Source organism: Python bivittatus, unplaced genomic scaffold (assembly GCF_059951505.1).
Source record: "Python bivittatus isolate LINGU-HERP-01145 unplaced genomic scaffold, Pbiv_v1 ctg000610_np1212, whole genome shotgun sequence".
Lineage (NCBI taxonomy): Eukaryota > Metazoa > Chordata > Lepidosauria > Squamata > Pythonidae > Python > Python bivittatus.
The window spans coordinates 57,007,838-57,029,915 of record NW_028277088.1 but is presented as its reverse complement, the minus strand read 5'-3'; the positions used below and the strand labels follow the sequence as shown (position 1 = coordinate 57,029,915).

The window sequence follows — 22,078 nt, the reverse complement described above, 5'->3', positions numbered from 1 at the left end:
TAAAAGATAAATGCATGCTTAATTAACAGTTTAAGATTGGTATAGCTAAACTTGTTAATTTTGACTAAATTGTGCTCAGCGTTACTCGCTGTTTCATGTCATGCAGGTAATAAAGATATGGAAAATCCATTTTGATCAAAGCCCCATCCTATTACTGCTCTGCATTTTCCTGGTTCAGACATACTAGATTCATTTATTCTTCATGTTGTGGAGAAGGATGTTTTCTACCTGTCATTTGTAAAGCAAGCACAACTTTATTACACAGTAAGAAGATGGCAAGGCAGTACTGGACTAATGAAACATTGCGTTGGACAATAAGTTTACTATTAAAAAAATATAATGTGCTTTTATGGATCTCTGGATTTATATGGCTATAATTTATTTCTTTAAAGAAATGAATACTGTAATACTGGTTGGCCATAAATAGATTATTTTATGACATTTTTATAGACCTGTTGGCAGTTATGTTAAAAGGGATTTTCAAATTCCATGGATGACCCTCATTTCATATTCTGTTCAGGGATCCAGAATCTGGTTGGCTTCCTTTAGAATTAAGATACTGGACTAGTGAACTCTTAGTCCAATATAGCAGGGCTTTTCTTATGTTCTTGATATTCAAAGTTAACTTGAACATTCAGTGACATGGCATCTCATGATTCTTAGTTGTTTTCAGACACTTCAGTATGTCAGAAGTCTTGAAAGAACCTTTTTTCCCAAATGTTTTTAAGTTGGTACTGTAGTAAGAAAGGATCACTGCTTGCCTTATTTTAATCTCTGCTTAAGTACAAGGTAACTTTGCTTCCTTTAAAAAAAGGGAGGTTCTCATGTCTTTTGTTCAGACTACAAAGTGGCAGTTGTATGGATTCTCTTGAATAAAAACCTGAAACGTAAATGGGCCTGCTGACGTCCCATTATGGGTGAAGTGTGTTGGGAGGTGCCTTGCCCACCAACTGCATTCCAAGGGCCGCAGCAGGGCCTCTCTGAAACCAGCAGTAGCATATTTACAACCCTTTTTCATACATGCTGAGACTCGCATATCTGATTGTTTATGCTTATCTTCTATAGAAGATCTTTCCTGAAAGTAAAAGCAAAAGAAATGTAAAGGGAATGAATAATTCAAATTCAGTTAAATCCACTTAGGTGATGCTTAAGACTTTTTATGCTTTGACAAGATCTTAATCTGAATATTTACCAGTTAAGATGTATTAAGCGCCTTTGCAACAGGGATTTCTGCAAATGATTATGGTTACTTCTGATGTAAACAAGTGCAGTTCTTAGAATTACTTACTATAGGATGGCATCTGCTTTGAAATCTGTTTCAGATATTCGCTTATACAAATGGGAGTTAAGGTTTGGATGTAGCTACTCCCACAAAATGTTTCTTATATAGTAACCTCAACATTAAGAATGACTCTGAATAGACGAATTACCAATCACAGATCTCCCCCACAGGAAGGAGGTTTACTAAGCTATGTTTTAGTAAGTGTATTTATTAAAATGTTGATAATTTTAAAATAGTTTTTCATCATGAAGAAGACTTTATCTGTGTCTGGGAATTTGTTGGATATGATTATGTGCTTGAGGTTTTTCCTGAAAATTGAAATAACACAAAGGTGAATGGGTTTACAATAGCAACCATAATGCAAACATTTATAACAAAGTTATAGGGACTAAACTGTATCAGTTCATTTTCTTCTAATGAAAGGTGAATGGGTTCACTTTTCATTAGAAGAAAATGAACTGATACAGTTTAGTCCCTATAACTTTGTTACAAACGTTTGCATTATGGTTGCTATTGTGGTACACCAAAGTCTCCAGGGCACCTCTCTTGGTACTGGTGGGTTCCTGTTTCACCTGATTTTTTGTTTGTTTTTTGGTTACGGGACTGGCTACAGCTCCATGGCAGCCATTTTATGAATGGGCAAGCACCCATCCACCCCCATTTGCAGTCAGAATTTCAAATGTATCTGCCAGCCCCCTCAGAAGGATAAGCTGTCTGGCATCCTAGTAAAAAAAATAAGTTGCGGATGTCTAGTTTAGATACCAGTTACAACATTATCTCTTAAAATCAGTACCCTTCCCATCTGTTCTTACTGAAATTGCTGACATAATGGCCCAGTTTGATTGCGTGTAGGCTTAATACATCTGGATATGAATAAGTACTATGCATCCTTTTGTTCTGCTCCTGTCTTCAGGTGAGCAGTGAAGTTCACAAGAAGTTGCTGTTATATATAGACTGGACTGCAGAAGTCCATACTGTCCCCAGATGGCAGCAACAAATTAGACTTTTCTATTTCTTTCTTGCCAACTTTTGAAGCTCTAAGGCTTGTTCGGAAGCCCTTAACCTTTGTTACGGCTTGGTTGTAATGGAAAGTTACCAGTTTGTATTTACTCACATTAAGGGAGAAAAAAAGAGTTGAAGCTTAACTTGTTTATCCTGGCTTAAATCAACAACATAATATTTCATTTCCTGTCTCTGATGCCAATAAAAATGTTTTTTTAACAAGATACTATCCAGGTCATTGTGATATTTATTTTTTAATCAATTCAAATAGCTCCATTTTTATTTATTTTTTATGAGCACCTTGCTTCTGCTAAACTGAACTCTGACATAAGCTTTATTACCACTTACTCCTTCCCTTTTCTTTATTCTGACTGATGCTACTGGTGAGAAGTTTGCAAGTTGTTACCATCCAGGCATTTTCTGCCCTATGATCCATAGGCATGTAATTCTTTGGGAGCCTCCTATTGCTGCTGTCCCAGCTGGTTCTGATGTTCTAGATGGTTTATGGGCACCACGCTCCATGCTGTCAAAGACTTTCAAGTCTCGTTGGCAAAAATTGAGCATATATAGTCAAGGTACTTAATTTATAGAGAGGGGAAAGGATGTCAAAGACAGCTTGGGGACAAAAGGGAGAATGGCAACTTTGACTGCTGGGTCACCTTCTATTACAGAGTAAGAGTTTCTTTATCAGAATCACAATGTATAGAGAGAGGTTCCTTCCTGTCACGAACATTTGATTTGAGGGCCAGCTGAAATTTTAATCTTTAGATTAAAGCCAAAGAATTGTCTAACAAGTCATGATGCAGTTATTCTGTCAAAGAAGGATTGGATCTGTGAAGTAGGAAAATACCTGAGGCAGCTAAGAAACAACTGGCCTTGTAGGAGAAATGAAGATACAGTAGGGACTTGAAGAGTGTTCCAGTATTAACTTAGAGCAATTTCATATTGCCTTGAGAATTAGATACTCAAACTCTCTTGTTTCCATTTGAAAATCACCACTGCCAAAAAAGTAAAATGCAAAAATAAGGCAGCTGAAATGATTGGACTCTACATAGGCTTGGGACTTAGAGTGTATAGCTAGAGGGAAATAAGTGAAAAAACCATTTTTTGACACTCAAAACCTTTAGGTTCACTGGGTGCTTCTTTTTGTTGTTCCTTAATGGCCAGGCTTTATGTTGAGCAGCATTTAGATTTAGTACTAGGTGGAAATGGGTCCCTAATTTAAATAAATACTGCTTTGGAGTGACTCACTACCTGTGTTAAAATATTCCAAAAACCAGCAGTTGCTCATTAATGCATACATACATACACATATATGTAATTTATTTCAGCCATTTCCCATGCTGCCCTTCAGAGTGCCTTTATAAATGAATTCAAATGCATAATTAGAGGCACAACAAGTATAACAACCCAAAGTGACAAACAAAACAGAAAATTGTCCTTTTATTGCAGTTAGGGTGCACATTAGTGGGAGTAATTGTACAATTTCAGGACAAGGAATTCTCAAATGAAGAACTAGTTCAGACAGATCCGTCTGACCAACAGCTAAATGTAAACATGAAATCAAGGATTATAGGAAATACAAACTGGAGCCAGATCTTCCAGATGGCACATAGGGTAAATTGACCTATGCAGTTCTGGCTCACGAAACAACTATTTTGGACTATAGCACAATTTGTAATCTCCTTTTTAGGTGGAAAGGGAGAAAGAGGAAGTATAAAATTGAAATGTTTATGGAAGAGCCTTCTAATGGCCTCAGTATCTCCTGCCCATGTGAATGGTATGTTTTGTTCCCTTTAGTATTTTTACCTGATCTTAGCTTATTCCCATTCATGTAGCAATCCTTAATTAAGATATCATTACAATTTGATCAAGTATATAAGGAACAATTTGCCTTTGCAGAGTACCAGTCTCTGCTCTTAGAAGACTTGTGTTCTCTGGGAAGAAATACTTTTCTTCCCTAATCTATAGGGGAGCAGTGATGGCCAAAGAACTTGAAAGTGTTGCAGAATTCATGAAAGATCATCCTTATACTGTACCTCAGCTGAACTTATTCACTCAGTTCAGTTTCTGATTTGAGTGATTTATTGAGATTAGTGTTCATTCAGTTTAGTAGCTTAGCATAAAATCTGCCTTCACAAAAATTACCTTTCTTTTAAAATATTTAAAGTTAGAAACATATATAGTTGTGTATGTGTATTTGTGTGTATACACACACGCACACTCCGTGCAGCAACTAGAAGGTATTGCAGTGCCTGACACCCACAACCAATAATGTATGTTTGATCCTGTGTTGCAGTGTTAGGTGTATGAATAGCACCGCCACGCCAATGAGACTAATTACATCAGCCTTTGCCTCATGGTCACATTATTTTCATAGGTGTTCCTGCAGTGGAAATTGCATAAAGCACAAGCAGTACCCATATTGTTGGGAGCTCATGTGAAGAGCCCTAAGCGACATCTTGTTTAGAAGGAACAGATGCTTCTTTGATTGATGAGCAAAGAAACCTCAGTTCCATACAGATGTTGCACCTCTTGCTTATAAAAGGGTTGATAGCTGTGCCTGAGTGTAGCTACTAAATTAGACAATGAAGAACATAGTCTAGCCTTGTTTTTAATTGAATTGCAAACAAAGCAGCTTTCATGAGAAGTGCCTTGCTTTACAGATTGTCCAGGCACTGGGATACATGAACAAAGGGCTTGCCTTTGGGCATTTGTGGGCTTGAAAGTCTAATTATTACTGTCACTTTAACTTGCAGTTTTCACAACAAGAAAATTGCAAGCTAAAACAATCAAGAGGAAACATTTGCTGTCATCAAAGTAATCGCCCTCTTCCTCTTCTTCTTATATATTTTTCCAAATATAGCTAGTATTTTACATAGGCCCTTAATCTTCACTTGCACAGTCTCATTAGTTTCTTGCTTCATTAGATTGTGATGTCATGTTTGGAAGTGTCTTTTAGAATTAGTGAGAATTTATAACTTAAATTACCTTCTGAAGAACTCTGATAATAGTATAATTTTCAGATGGTCTCCCATCTGAAAATACTTTGTAATGTCCAGCTGAAATTGCAAATTTAGACACATGTAATGGTTCTTTACAGAACACATGCAAATATTTTGAATTCTTCTCCAGATCAGATTTTAAGTCTTCAAAGAAGAATTGGGGTTTCTGTTAATCTACTCATTAGCTTTCAGAGCTTTTCTCTGTCCAGCTGCATCTTACATGAAAGTTACTGTTCTGAAAGTGAAAGGAACCCCAAAAAGCCCCCCTCCCCCATTACTGAAGTAGTAATCTAGATGATCTTGGAAAACTTTGTCATGGGAATGTATTTATTCATTTATAAATCAGAGTGCTCAAGATAGCATTTCTTATGTCCTCATAATAGCCCAGTAACAGACCAAGCTAAGATAAAATAATTGGCTCAAGACAACCACAGAGGGTTGAAACTGAATGGGAATTAGAATCTGGGTCCACCCAGTTCCGTTTAGTGCCTTAGTTACTGGCTCCCTTTCCTTTTTTCTGCTTGTAATTGCCAATCATGCAGAGCAGCAAGATGAGTGGTAGGAGAGAAGTAGTTTAGAAGCTCCGAATACCTGGAGAAGTGCTCACACTTCCTCATACCTCTAATTTCAAGGGGGAGGGGGGTGGAGATATCATGGTATTAGGTTTAATCTGTAATTTATCTCTTAATAAGCTGAGCATCTTGGGGGGACATATGTTGGGTTGCTCAGCCCAAGTTTTAACGGAACTTACATTCAGGTTCTTGGCATCCTTGTTCCCTTCAGGCTGCTTATAGGATCAGCCCTGCTAACCTTCAGCTGCCAAATCACAGCCTTCAAACCGTTCTCTAAGATCAATTCAGTGAGATTGATTGAGGTCCATTAAATAGAGTTTTGACAATGTCTGTAGAGTTAGCCAAAACTTTTTGATTTTCTGAGGTGGAAAACTTGCCTGACCTTAGTTGATCTTAGAAAGCACACATGGGCAGACATGGTTAGTACTTGGATGGGAAACTACCAGGGAATCCTGGGGCTGTAGGCTAGACTGGGAAGTGAAGCAAAAAACGAAACTTCGATCCAGAAGAAGGTGATGGGAAAGACTTTCGTATTTCTAAAAAATCTCCACATGGATGTGTCCGTGTAGTCATCAGTATTCAAGCTTCACTCAGAACAGACTTGACTTGAAGGAAATAGCAGTCCAGTTTCTTTTGTCACTTGATGTTTAATGCCACTTTTATTATGGATAATTTTCTGTGAACCTGTTGTCTAGAGTTTGTGTAAAGATTTAACAATTGAATTTCAGATTCCTTTATTTTAAAATATACATTACCTAATCTCTGAAGAATTCTGTGAAATTTATAATAGATCAGTAAATTAACAATTAAGAATACTTTCCTATTTATAGTGTAACACAGAAGCAAAGAACATTTTAAAAACAGGAATCAGTTAAAAGAGCATATTGAAATGATATGCCAAACACCTTATTTAAAAAACACAGTATTCTCCCATTTCCAAAAGATTATTAATTAGGAATGAGGGGTTATTCTCTACACATGCCATGTGGGAGCAAGGCATTTACAGGCACAGTTTAGTGTCATGTTACATGTATGAATTCCTTTCAAAGTGTGGAGTATGTTCAAAGATGTAATCCAGAAGTGAGTCAAGAACTGGTAGTTTGCAGAATGCTGCTCGCTCACTCACTCCTCAGCTACTGAAATGCTGGTGTTATATTTCTTCTGTTAAAAAAACAAATATGTGGAAGGATATCAATCCTTAGCTTCTCTACTTTGTTAGAAGCAAGATGGATAAGGTATGGCAAGTGTTTTTTTTAAAAAAACATAAATCCTGCTTCATTGCTGTATTCCATTGACACATTTGCTTTTGCAGCAAGGAAGAATGCTGTATTTGGTATTATTAAAACTATGTTAAGAATCTGAAGACTCCTGAGTCATAACATTGTTAGCTTATTTTATTACCTTAAGCAACTTCTTTTAAAGTTTCATTTCAAACTTAAAAGGTATGCTGAATTTTATGTGCCCTCATTCATTTTTGCAAATTTATTATGGAACAGCTAAAAACAGGGACCTTGGAAATCTTAGAATGGGGTGACATTTCAGTTTGAAGATAAAGGTTTAAACCAAAAGACAACAAACTTGTATCAAAAGTATTAGCTACTTTTTATACCTGTCATGTTTGTTAAAGGTTTGGGGAACATGGGTGAAAATGTAAGTTTTTAAAAGGCAATCAACTGTAAGAATATTGGTATTGGTTATTTTTTATACCTGTCATTTTATTAAAAGTTTGTAAGCCCTGATGTATAGTGGCTCTTTTTAAATGGTCCGCTAATAATGAGAAGCAGCAAGCCTTAGGGTCTCCTCTCATCCCTCTATATTCATGAGGGGGAAGAATGGGATACTTCCAGTTTCAGTAAAAACCAAACCTGCTGCATTTGGAAGTAAAGGTTCAACCTCCTTCAGTTCCTGGTGTCTTTGTGAACACATCCATAGAGTATTTTGGGCAGCAGTTCAGAAGGGATTTGCCATTGCTTCCAGGGAATTTTCCCCCAAAGTTTGCTGCAAGTTAATAGCACAAGACCTCCCTACATAGTGAGAGGAGAGGAGGGAGCATGCAAGCCCTATAGGCTTTGTGATTACATCCAAATTAATAAACTGCATCAGTGCTAATTGGAAGCATCTGTGATATTAGGCAACTGATGGACCTGCAAGGGTTCCAAAGGGAGCTGAGGCCTTGCTGCACAGTCCAGCGGAGGCCCTGGCCGCAGCCTGGAATAAGGAGGTGGCTGGGGCCTTGGACAGGATCATGCCTGTGTGGCATTTCTTGGACCATCGCCCCCAGCACTCCCCGTGGTTTACAGAGGAGTTAAGGGAGCTGAAAAAGGCCAAGAGATGTCTTGAGCACTGCTGGTGGAAAATTAAAGACGAGTCCGACCGAACACGGGGTAGAGCTGCTATTAAGGCCTACCTCATGGTGGTAAGGGCAGCGAAATGTCATCATTTCTCCACTCTTATTGCATCCTCAGAGTGTCGCCCAGCAGCCCTGTTCAGGGTCACTTGGTCCCTCCTGGGTAGGGAGGGCTCAGAGGACTATCTACAGGGCCATGCAGAGAAATTTGCTGAACATCTGACAGATAAAATCACTCAGATCTGTTCTCAGTTGGAGGTCAAGCATGAGGCGGGTCCAGTGGAGATGCCTGAGGAGTGCTCTTACCCAGTTATCTGGGAACGATTTGATCCTGTTGGCCCTGAGGAAGCAGACAGGGTCCTCGGGGCTGTTAGCATGGCTACCTGTATTTTAGATCCCTGTCCCTCCTGGTTGGTTAAAGCCAGGTGACTTTAGGGTGGAGGTGACTTTAGGGTGGGTAGTGATGGTGGTCAATTCATCCTTGCAGGAGGGGATGTTCCCAAAGTCTTTTAAGGAGGCTTTGGTTCCTTCTCAAGAAACCATCGCTAGATCCCACCCTTCTGGACAATTTTTGTCCAGTTTCCCACCTTCCATTTTTAGGAAAGGTGGTGGAAAAGGTGGTTGTGCAGCAGCTTCAGAGGATCCTGGAGGAAATGGATTATCTGGACCTCTGTTGGTCAGGTTTCAGGCCCGGTTATGGGACAGAAATAGCATTGGTCGCACTTTTAGATCTCTGGGGAGAGCGGGATGGGTGTAGTACATCCATCCTTGCTCTTTTTGACTTCTCAGTGGCTTTCGATACAATCGACCATGGTATCCTTTTGGGTCAGCTGCAGGAGCTGGGGCTGGGTGGCACAGTTCTGTGCTGGTTCAGCTCCTTTCTCCAAGGCTGAACCCAGTCAGTGTAGATTGGGAGTGAGAGGTCCAACCCATGGCCCCTACTTTGTAGGGTGCCTCAGGGTTCAGTGCTCTCACTGGTCCTATTTAACACCTACACGAAACCATTGGGTGAGATCATCCAGCACCATGGAATGAGGTATCATCGGTATGCTGATGATACTCAATTATATATCTCCATCCTGGGTGACCTAAGTGATGCTGTGGCTACCTTTCGCGGTGCCTGGAGGCTGTAGGTGCCTGGATGGGGACCAACAGGCTTCAACTGAACCCTGGTAAGATGGAGTGGCTGTTGGATTACTGCAATGCACTCTACATGGGGCTACCCTTGCCTTGAAGAATATCCAGAAGCTACAGCTGGTGCAAAATGCAGTGGCGCGGGCAGTTCTGAATGTCCCCGGGGGGCCCATATAACACCTCTGTTATGCAAGCTGCATTGGTTGCCGGTTTGCTTCCAGGTCCAATTCAAGGTGTTGGTTATCACCTTTAAACCCTTCATGGCACAGGACCAGGTTACCTGAGGAGCCATCTCGCCCCCATTATATCAGCCCACCCCACTCGGTCCAGCAGAAGGGACATGTTGCAAACCCTACCAGTCAGGGAATTTTGTCTGGTGGGATCTAGGAAGAGGGCCTTTTCTGCCATGGCCCCCGCTCTGTGGAACAGCTTACCTCCTGAGGTGTGGTGTGTCCCCACCCTCATGGCCTTCAGGAAGAGTATGAAATCTTGGCTATGCCAGATAGTCTGGGGGCCAGATGGGGGCTCACACCAGTGGAAGTGGCTTGTGGGGTAATTGATTCTAGCCCCCCCCCCGTCATCTTGAATATTTTTAGTTTTTTATGTATAGAATTTGTTTTATATAGCCTAACTTTTTAATTAATGAATCTGGGTATTTGTTTTTTTTAACTGTTTTTGGGTTTTATTCTAATTGCAAGCTACCCAGAGTCAACCTCTGGGGGAGATTAGCAGCATACAAATTTAATAAATAAAGTAAGTAAGTCCAGGAAAAATAGGGGCATTTGAAAAACACTGTAGTAAAATGTATGTGATTTTGCTAGGTCATTTCAGTTTGCTGGTCAGCTACAATTCTCCAGATGTCATGAAATTCTTTTCAATATTTCATTGGACAATTCAGGTGACCAGTTTACCATATGTGGTTTAGTAGGCAGCTGGGAATGGACATTTTTAGCATTTGTGGTGTGTGTGATGCTTAACATAGCAGATACTGTGAGTAAGTTTCTTAAAGTTAATGTGCAACAATTTGGCTTGGTTCACATGAGATGCTTAACTAAGTCAGCTAAAGACCTAATGGCTGATTTGCACAACATATTTATCTTAGTTTTTTTTTTAATAATTTCATTAACGTTTTAAATACGTATAGTAAAAACAAAAAGAAACTAAACTAAAAGATTAAAGAAAAGTGCAAGAAAAAGAAAGAAAAGAGATAATAAAAGAAAAAGGAACAAAGACAGTAGTATAGAAGTGGCTTCCAGCCTTGATCACACTGAGCACAAGCTAACATAATAACTTTTCACCCTCTTTTAAAATTACAATAAAAAACTCTTCTTCCTATAACCTAACTCATATCTATACGCAATCCAGAAATCTTCATCTTTTCAGTCCTGGTTCAGCAAAAAAGTCTGTTAGAAGCTACCAGAAATATCAAACATATAATTTATCGCTGATCAAATAGTCCAACTTTATACACTCCTTGCTTTTGCACTTCACAGTCTTGGCCTTTAATTTATTCCAGTGGTGTTGCAGGATTTGATCTTTCATCAATCTTTGGCATTTCAAAAGATTCTTCAGATCCTTTTCCAAGCTACTTTGTAAATCCAGTAAAGAGGCGCTGTCCAAGATTTCTTGTCATAACTGCTCCTTGTCCAAGTCCTTTTCTTGATTAGTTTTTTGGTTTTCCATTTTAGTAATCTTTTCAGTTTTATTATATTCCATACTTACAACTTCTGTTATATCTGTATCAGATATAAATTGCTTTTTAGAATCTCCCTTAACATCTTCTAGAAGTTTAATCATTGGAACCTGTATGCTTTCTAAGATATTAGTTATTAATAACTCAGTCCATTTTTTGAAGAACTCTTTAACTCAAAAGTTATACCAGGGTTGGCCATTTTAAAACCTTAGTTTAAACGTTGATAGATGCACTTTCCCTTTTTTTGTTTCCTACCTGGTCCTTTAGTCCCCTCAGTTAATTTTAAACTAGGTTAGACTTTCTGTGCTTAGCTTGTATGTGAACCAAACTTTTTTTTTTTTTAAGTTTATGGATCAGTGAAATTTGCAAACCAAGTACATTGGATTTATTCAGTTAATCAAATTAAGTGTATTTCAGGCATATTCTAGTATTGTAGCCAAATATCATGTATATACATGCTAGAGAAATTAAAGAATAAAAAGGAATACATAGGTGAAATGGGTTGTAATCAATATTATGTAAGGGTCAGACTACACTGTAGCTAAAATATTTTATAGCTTTATTTACATTCAGAATTATTTATATTAGAGTAAACATATGGTGCCCAATTCCAACAACAGCATAAGGAAAGCAGAAATATAATCCCCCCACAAGCTCCCTTATTTGGGAAAATTTACTCTTCTTCCCATGTGAGGTGTTTGTTTATTTGTTTTTAAAAATTAGCCAAAGAAAAGGTTTTTTAAAAATATCCATCGCCCTCTACATGATATGTCTCTCAATTTTTTAAATAATAATGTTATTAAACATAATTTAAAAAATACAAACTAATGCAAACCAAAAAAATAAAAGAATGAAAAAAAATAAAAATGCAGAAAAGAAAAAAAAATAAAGAAAAAACAATATAATAAAGAAAAAGAAAATAAATATATAAAGAAATTGCTTCCCCTTCATCGCAGCAAGTATTAACAGTTTTAATCTGTTTTATCACCTTCTCTTAAAACACAACAAACAATCTCTTCTTCCCATATCCCATCTCTTATCTGTAAACAAATCCTTAAAGCCTCATTGTTCAGTCCTGATCAGCAAAAGTCTATTAAAGGTTACCCGAGGTAACAACATATCTATTTTAACCTTGATCAAATAAACCAGCTTTATATTCCTTCCTTTTACTTTTAATAATCTTGAACTTCACTCCGTTCAAATAATGTCCTAGGACTTGATTTCTTTTCATTTTTTCTTTTATTCCTTCTCACAAAAGTCTTCAAAGCTTTAACAAGTCTCTTTTGTAAATCCAATATAGAAAAGTTTTCCAGGTCACTTTTTTGTTTTGTTATTTGTATATCCCTTTTAATTATTAAGACATCAGCTGGTTTCATTTGTGTATCTAATGTAACATCTTCTTCCATATCATTCTTGTAGCCTGTCATTTTTTAAAACCAATTTCAGAATAGTCTCCGTCTTGTCCGATATACCTTGTTCCTCTTCCGTAACATCTTTTAAACATAGTCTATCTGTAATGGCAGCCACTCTTAAAATTAACTTCTGGATCCATTGTTCACAAATATCTTTCAATACATCCAGTGTTAAAGTATTTTGGTCCATTCTGTATTAGTAAGTCAAGTTTAAAATGTTCTTCTCCTTTAATTGTAACATTTAATTCTTTCTGGTTCCTTCTAGTGTCCAACCTTCGAAGTCCCATCCTATTTTTTTTTTTAAAGAATTCAAAACAGAACCATTTTCCCATGGGAAGAATTCTTATAATTAATATCACCCTTTTGCTGTTTATTAAAAACAATAATATTTGAAGTCCTTAAACTTGTATTTAAAACTTCTTTCATTAAGGACTGAAGGAAACTCACCCAGTGCTATAAAACTTGTTGATCCAAAGATTCCTAATAGCTGAAAAGCAATTTCCAAAAGTGATTAGAAAAGGAAGTATGCAAACCCAGTGTCCATAAAGGTGCTGACCATGGTTTGAACAAGATGGCTATTCCCTTCTCCCCCAGAGCTCTAAACCCACCAGAGGCCGCTGTCTTGCAGTCTCCTTGTGAGGAGCAAGTGTATGGAGCACTTGTGGGCAATTCAAGTCCTTTCCTTGTCTGGAGAGGAACTATGAAGAGCCTGTCTGCTCACCAGCTCTTCATTCTGCTGCTGTCGTCGCAGAGCCATCTTCAGTTCGCCATTTCTTCCCTGGAAGTCTGATATGTCTCTTAATTTTTCTGAACAGATGGGCTGGGTGGAAAGGAGTATAATTCCTTCTTTTGTAAGTCAGGCCATCATACTCTCATTTAACTTAGTAAATAAATCCCAAGAACATTTGTACGCTACATATTAACTTAGCATGTCATTTTCACTAAGGCAGAACTAAGTAATTTATTGTGCAGTACAAATCTTGGTGTAGATTTCAAAGGGTTTTGCAAACCCTTTTCAGTAATTTCAAGCAGAAGTGTATAATTCTTTTTACAAACTTCTCCATTTTACAGGTTATACTGCCAATACTTAAACTGAAACTATCACTGCTGAAACCAGGTCTTCAAATAACCAAACCATCTGACTGTTCTTTGCTTTTCACAAGATAAATGATGCATTATTATTGTAGGGGAGGACAGATAGTTGCACATCTGTGTATATAGACAGAGGTATAAATTGTTAAGAATCTTGCTATCGGATTTCCAAGAATAGAACTGCTGCTTTGATTGGCCTTCAGGAGTTTTAGATAAAAGAATCTGGAATATTTTGGTGAGGTATAGCAATAAGAATAAATTGTTAGAAGATTGCTTTTTGATAAAAGACCATTCAGGAATATTTTGAATGGCAGTGTGGAGATCAGAGAAAGGGTAGAAGCCATATATACATCTTTCCATTATTTGAGTTGTTGTACGTAATCTAGGTGTGTGTGTATTTCTGTAAAAAGTAAAAAGGGGACTATTGGCAAGAGATGGGGAGATTCTAATCTAAGCTAATAGGATTAGGGTATAGGCATGCCTTCGTTTGGAGATTTGCTGTGAGATAGTAGATATGATTATTGTTTGGAGTATTAGAATGATCTACGTTTAGTATTTATTATTAATACTCCATTGATTTACCTCCAACAGAACTGGGGGATGTTGTAATGCAAATAATAGTCTAACTCATTGATAGTTCTGCTAGTATATCTGCTCTTTTATTTTGATAATTTACAGCTGTTAAAAACTACTATTCAAAATGTTATATATAGCATTTCTAACTGCAGTATACTGTATTTGCCCAAAAGGAAGTTATGTTTTTCCCCAAATAAATTATCTTTAAAAATGGGAAGGGGGAGGGGGGGATACTCTTAAATTTAAGTTATGAATTTCTTAGTGGTAAATACACTAATATCTCTTTAATATCTACAATTGTAGATTGTAAACTGATCCAAGTATGTGTCAGTACATTGCATATACTTCTACTTGGTGAAATTCAGGCAACAATATGATAGCTTGATAACATTTAGATAAGACAGCTTAGCATCTAGCATAGCTTGCATGGAATTGTTTGAACTTACTCAAGTCACAGGCTAAAATGTGCCCAAACTGACCAATATTGTCCTTATTAATAAGAGGGGATGCTAACAATAAGTGGCATACAAATGGTTGAGGCTGGTGGTGTGGTCTACACATTCTCTAGCCTAGTAAAAATGTTAGGGCAGTGCAAAACATTCCATCCTCAGGCCATTTGGTGTACAGGTCAGCTGGTATTGGGTGATCTGTGCTCTGATCAAAGCTTGCAGGACTGGCCCAGGCACAGACCCAGAATACATGTGTTCCACTAAAGGTTTTCTGGTTTGGGAGATAGCAGGGAAAAGGCAAGGCCAGTAGCAGCAGCAAAGGGGTGAAAAGATCAAAATGGGGATGGTGGCAGGTGGGCATTGAGATGAATGGTTGAGAGAGTTAGTGAAGGATGATGAGAATGAAGAGTGATAAAAAATTGTGGATGTGGGACAGGCCATTCATCATTAGTATTAAGAGTAGATCCTGGGGAAAATGGACATGGAAGAAAAGAACAGAACAGAAAGAAACAAAAGTGAAAATAGAATTACTATATGAACAATTATGAGAAGATAGGTTACATTTATCTCTAAATTTGAGGGCCATAATGACTAATTTTATGTTTATTACTTTTTAAGGGATGCTGACTCAACACTCATATGCCAGGTGGCCAGATATCTTTATCATGTTATACAATAGTGCAAAACTTTTAAATTAGTTATGTTGTTTTATTGTTTTATTGTTTACCTCTTTCCCTGATAACAAATTGTTCATGTTGTTTATTTTACAAAGGCTGGTTAAAGACGGTAATAAAAATATTTGATTTGAAGATAGGTTAATTTCTTAACAGTATAGAGGGAAGGTAGGTATAAGGAAAGAGGATGTGGAACTTGCTTGGAACAGAATTATGCAAAGTTTCACTAGTAGGCATTATGAAAAAGGATGCTTGGAAACAAGAGACTATTGATAAGAAAAAGAAATGCATATAAGAGAATTATTTCTGCCCCCCCCCCAAAAAAAAAATTAGGACAAGAAAAAGAGTGAGTGCTTTTTGAGTGACTTTGTGGCTGGTGATAACAGTATGTGAATGCTTGGGGTGACATTAAAGATGCATTGGTTGGAAATGTAACCAAGTAACCATATATGTGCGTGTGTATGTGTTGTTCGCTGAAAACCTGAATGATTTATAGCAGTTGTTAATATGAAGTAACAAGGAGTATGGATTTGAAAATTAATGCATTGAAGACCAAACTTGCAAACTGTATGCATAAATGGTGAAAACTAGAGTAAGCAAATGAATTTGTGTATGTTGGTAGAATGTTTGCTAAAGATGGGAAAATGGATGAAGAAATTTTAAGATGTGCAAATGCATATAGAAAGGTAGTGATTACTATGTGATCTGTTTCAAGGAATTAATGATTGTTTTAAAAAAGCAAAAATGGCTGCCTGTAAAAGCATAGAGGTAGTCCTTGATTCACAACCATTTGTTTAGCAAGCCTTTCTTCGCTTGCACACATCACACCCTTCTTCCCCCCTTCACTTGCACACATCTCATGCCCTTTTTCCCTGGCTTCCCTGTGCTTGCACACACATGCACGCACCCTGTGCCCTCTTTCCTTAGCCTCCCTGCAATCATAGGCACATATCCTGTGCCCTTTTTCCTTGGCCTTCCTGCACTCGCACACACGTACCCTGCACACCCTTTCCCTTGCCTTCCTGCAGTCGCATGCACCTGCTCCGTCATTTCCAGCTGTTGTGAGTTCATGCTGCACCGAGCACCCCCTACCCAGACTCCCACGTGGCCTGTGTTGGGCGTCCCAGGACTTCCCCCACCCTCCTGCAGCACACCCATGCTCTTTGCCTGGGACTCCCTCTGCTCCCCACTTAACAACCCACATGTCTTGGGTTACAACGACAACCAGCCTGGATTGCCATTGCTAAACAATATAGTCACGTGACATCATGCTTTATGACTGCATCACAGCAATCCCAGTCCAATTGCAGTTGTAACTCGAGGACTACCTGTAGGGATGGTTTGCAAGAGAGAAAGATATGGAGAGGTATAGTGGATAGTGCTGCAGTAAAATAAAACTATGTTTCCTTTACCTTTTGAATTTCATACCTTTAATTTCTTTGGCTTACTATTTCATACTCCTTTTCTGAACTTTTCAAATAACAATATTAACCAAAACAGAAATAGCTAGTGTGATGGGTATGTATGTTTGTAGATTGTATAGGAAGGGTAGGCAACCTTCTCCTGCATAGAGGCCGGAGGCCATGCCACTGTCACCGTCATTTCTTCCTCCTTCTCTGCCTCTGGCTCACTCTCACCAGCTCCTGGTGGGGGACTTGTTGCTTCGCCCACACTAAGGCAGCTGGTGAAGGCAGCAAACTCTCACAGGGAGAGCTGAATGGACAGCCACTCTCTCCTTCCCTCCCACAGGCCAGGTGGATATGTTTCTTTTTGGGGCTGTGGCCTGGATGATTTCAGGTGGTGGGCCATATCCAGCCTGTGCACCATAGGTCACTGACCCCTGTTGTAAAGCATCAAAACACCGGTATTGCTTAGATGTTCATTTTGTATAAAGCCAAAAGCTTAGAGAGAAGGTTAACATGTTTATTCTTATCATCTGCTGTCAATATTTGCAATATACAGAAAGAAAATATTTTGTATAAGGACCCTTTATGAGTTATACATTTGGGCCTCTGTGTAAATAGCATCGTAAATGTGTTGAACTGAGAGTGGACTTGCAATTTCATCCCTGATTTTCTCATCTCCCCACAGTGCCTTCATTGCTGTGAATAAATAGTATTTGCTACAATTACAGGGTTATAGGTCCTAACAAAAATATTCTTTATTTCATTTTTGCAGAGCCCCGAGGTTACATGGAAGGCCTTAATCACCCCACAGCGATGTCTGACAGTTCAAGAAGCCCAAATCCATCCTTGTTGCGGGCTGATATAGAAGCAGTTTGTTCCCACCAGGAGCCTTTTGCAGCTACATGCTCAGTTTCAAATAATACCACTGTTCCAAGAGAAAATAGGTAATTAAAATTCTAGTTGTTCCTTAAATTTCCAACATAATTTTTTTTGAGTGCAGAAAAAAATCAGAAACTGCTCTGGGAATTCTTCCAGGAAAAAAAATTGATTAAAAAAGAGATTTTTGTATTATGGGACCTTCAAGGCTGGCACTACCAGTATAAAGTAAGACAGACATTTTAGATGGCAGATCTTGAGGATTGAGGAGAAATATGATTGGATGGATGGATGGATGGATGGATGGATGGATGGATGGATGGATGGATGGATGGAAGGAAGCCAGCCAGCCAGCCAGCCAGCCAGCCAGCGAACAGATTTGAATATATCATGAATTTTCCTATGCTACCATGATGGTCTTTGCTTTAATATCCAATCTAATCTTCAGAACTAAAATAAAATTCAATTGCTAGTTGCTGGTTTTTTTTTTTTTTTTTTTGCTTCAGAAGATAAAATATGGAGGAGCCCCATTTTTCCTTTCTTTCAAGAACAAAATAATTGTTGGTTGACTCCAATATCCCATTAGAGTTAATACTGGGAAAACAATTTATTGACATTGCTATTCAGTTTTCTTCCAATGATGTCGAGGTAGCATCCAACCCCTCTGTTATCATGTTATCTATCCTATGAATTCCCCAGCTTCACTGAGGAGTGAGCATTTGAATCTAATCTTTTCCAATCCTAGTTCAGCATTCTCTTCTTGCTTTATTGTTGTTTAGCAAACACTTGTTTTTATGTTCTTAACAAAAATAAGAATATAATGGTGTCATAAGATGTTACAAAATAAGACACCATATTTGCATTATCAGAAATATACATGCTAAAACAGTGGTTACAAATAAGACAATACTATTGTTATAACATTATTTAAAAAGATGGCAGGAAGATAAGTTGAACATTAAATGATAAGAGTACTTGATTTATAGGGAAGCATACTTCAAAGTATAGGATACACTCAAATGAAAATACAACTTTACCTTATCCTAAACCAAACTTATCCTTATAACTATAGTCTGCTTTGATTAACAGGAGCATCTAAAGGTCTCCAGGAGAAATCTTTCCTAGCCCTGCTGCGATTTTTTTGACTTGATTATGATTAAACATAGTACCTTCTTACAATGCAAAGCTTGGATTTACACTGCATTTTTCAACATATAGCTAAACTTGCAAGTTGTGTTTTATACAGGGACCTTGAATTAGAAGCAGCTCATTGTTGTGTATATACCCAGTAACTGGATTTAGATTTGCTACCATGAAATGCTCTGTCATCTGAATTAAAGCAGGACTCCATATTGAAATGTTTTTTTAATTTTTATTTATTGAGAATTTTACATAAAATAAAAGACAAATATGAAGAAAAAGAAAGAGAAAAGAAAAACTAAAGTTATGAAATATGACTTCTGACCTTCTCTTCAACAGATAATTTCAATTTTATAATCCCTTCTCCCTCTTAGATGTTATATTTCAGCCCCTTACTTGATCCACATCTTTTTAATCTTCAAACCTGTAAATCATCATCATTTTTTTCTTCTTTCAGCAAAAAGTCCATATAAGGTTTCCAGTGTTTCAAAAAAGTTTCTGTCGTTCTTTTCTCTTACAAACAGGTCGGCTTTGCCATCTCAGCAAATTCTGACATTTTCCTCCACAGTTCCTCCACTGTGGGAATTTCATTATTCTTCCATCATTGAACATAAGTCCCAATAAAAAAGCATTCTGGTTTCTTCACAGTATTTACCTTTAAAATCCTTTGTATCATCGTTTGGATTTGTATCCAAATTTTCTTAGCTTTTCACAAGTCCACAATGCATGATAAAATGCCCTTCATGTTTTTCACATTTCCAGCACTGTTTTTGAAATACCTTTGTACATTTTTGATAATTTCCCTGGTGTAATATACCAGTGATACATTAGTTTATAAAAGTTTTCTCTTAAGTTATGACACAGTGTGAATTTAATACCAGTTACCCACATTCTTTCCCAAGTGTCTGTCTATATATTATATCCAAAATTAATAGTCCATTTTGTCATGCAATCATTAATTTATTCTTCTGTTTCAAATTTTAACGGTTTAGACATTTTTGCTATTACCATTTATTCATGATTTGTACATAATTCAATTTCAGATTCCATTTTGTTTTTCAATTCCAATCTTTTATCTATATTAAACCTTTCTTTTAACTGAGCATATGAAAATCATTGAAAACTATGTCTTCTGCTGTCAATTGTTCTCTTGACTTCATCTTAAATTCTATATACATAGATGTTTTATAATATCATTTAGACGGGATTTAACTTTTTTTGGTTTTTTTGTACAGTCCTGCAGATGAAGATATTTGGCAGCAAAACAATTCTCAGTCCTCCTTGATGCCCCAGTTTCCAGAAATGAGCAACAGCAATATAGGAGGTTACCTCATGTCTCCAGATCTTTCTGCTCCTGTGCAAGATGATTCACGCTTCCAGACAAAAGGAGTCCAGCCTGGGTCATTGAACAATCTGGAGAATGCAACAGCTGGACCACAACAGGACCTTTCAGTTAGTGGTAGCATCCAAACTTTTCACAATTATGGTGGGGATGTTGCCAACAAAAACCAGTTAGTGAAAGAAAAACAACTTTCTTTTATGCCAAATTCTGATGGGTCTCCCAAAATAACAAAATCTATGGTGGACAGTAGTTTTTTGCCACACAGCTATCTTGCATCATCTTCTGGATATGACAGTCATAACAGTCCAAATCAGCAAAACCAGGGATTGCACATGTACCCACAACCCCCTCTTCCTGAGAAGAAGAGGATATCTGAGGGAGAACGTTCTTTTGGCTCTGCCTCACCTTCTTCGAGTGGTTTCTCCAGCCCACATAGTGGAAGCACTCTCAGCATTCCATTTCCAAATGTACTTCCAGATTTCTCTAAAGTTGCAAGCCCACCACCATTATCAGGTATGTTCTGGGTGTATTCCAGAGGGGTAGCAGCTCCTCTCACTATTTAGAATAAGTGTTTCTCAGTGTACAAATAAATGCATGCAAAATGCATAGAGGAGGCCTTCAATCTGTATGTGTTAGGATCCTCTCATACTTACACTGAATGTGTAGTCAGTAGTGCAGTGTGCTTTTCCAGTGTAATTCAAATGCCTCCTCACACACTTGCATTGTGAGATGGGAATGAGGTGCTACAATGAACAGTAATAGTGATGCTTAACATACTTCTGAATGTCCCTACCTTATAAAAACTGTCAACTTTATCCAATGACATACGGTGTGCTTTTTTAAATCATTATTTATTTTTCTTTTTGTCTTACAGAAAATATGGGTGATAAACATGTGACTGTAAACTTTGTTCAAGACACTTCCAAATTCTGGTATAAACCGGAGATTTCAAGAGAACAAGGTATGCTCTTTAAACACCTTCCATAGCATACAGCTAGCTTTTTTATATTCAGTTATGAATATTTATCATTCACTGTTCCTTTTCAGTTTTACTCTAATTAGTGTTCAAGTTTTGCTAGATATTACCATCCCTTCCATAACCCAGTTTAAATGCCAATTATTAAAAGCGGGATCTGTGCCAGTCTTATTTGTATTTGCAGTTATTCCCAATTAACTTTCAAGAATTATTATGCAGGTTGACATTTAGGGACCGTGTAACTATTCTGCTGAAACAGTCTCTTCCATCAAGCCACAACCTCTGGCTATATTAGAATCCATTGGGTTATTCATAGGGTCTCTCATATCTTTAATTATGGCCAAACATAAGCAACTACTAGAAATAATGTTAAATGTATTTTTTAAAAATGTAGTTGGAACTATATATTAGGTAGGTAGATAGCTTCCTTCCTTCCTTCCTTCCTTCCTTCCTTCCTTCCTTCCTTCCTTCCTTCCTTCCTTCCTTCCTTCCTTCCTTCCTTCCTTCCTTCCTTCCTTCCTTCCTTCCTTCCTTCCTTCCTTCCTTCCTTCCTTCCGCTCAAGGCAGTGCCCATAGCACTCCCAGTCCCATTTTTTTTGCACAACAACAAAAAGCCTATGAAGCCCTGGGCTGAGAGAAAATGACCAGCTCAGTCACCCAGTGAGCTTCCATGGCTAAAGGTGGATTTTAATCTGGATCTTGCCAGTATCAATCCTGTACCTTCAGGGACACCATATTGGCTCCTAGAATGGAATATAATATGGAGGTCATAGTCTAGTGCCTTGCACAATCACGCTACAACATTTCTGACAAATCACCAGTCATAACTTACCATAGGCAGAAGCATATCTGATATATTTTGAGATAGTTTCTTGCATTTCTATAGATGGTTTGCTATTGACAGTCTAGTTCAGTTGAAATCTGCTTCCTTACAGTTTCCACTGGATTCTAATCCTGCTCTCTTCTGCATACTAAACATATCCAGTTATTTTACACATCATTTGTAGGATATAATTTCCAGAACTTCCATCATCTTCACTACACACAGTCCATACATACTGGAAATTGGATGATGATGATGATGATGATGATGATGATGA

The 22,078-nt window shown here is 37.8% G+C and overlaps 1 protein-coding gene across 6 annotated transcripts in view; it reads left to right on the top strand.

Annotated features, from left to right (window-relative positions):
• The window catches only part of TNS3 (tensin 3), a 253,382-nt gene that overhangs the window by 215,746 nt on the left and 15,558 nt on the right, over positions 1-22,078 (top strand). For all 6 annotated transcript variants that reach the window (XM_088150078.1, XM_088150077.1, XM_088150079.1 and 3 more), the window contains 3 exons: positions 17,417-17,588; positions 19,896-20,515; positions 20,877-20,963. In XM_088150078.1, the coding sequence (XP_088006204.1) occupies positions 17,417-17,588; positions 19,896-20,515; positions 20,877-20,963 (879 nt within the window). The remainder of the gene's footprint in view (positions 1-17,416; positions 17,589-19,895; positions 20,516-20,876; positions 20,964-22,078) is intronic.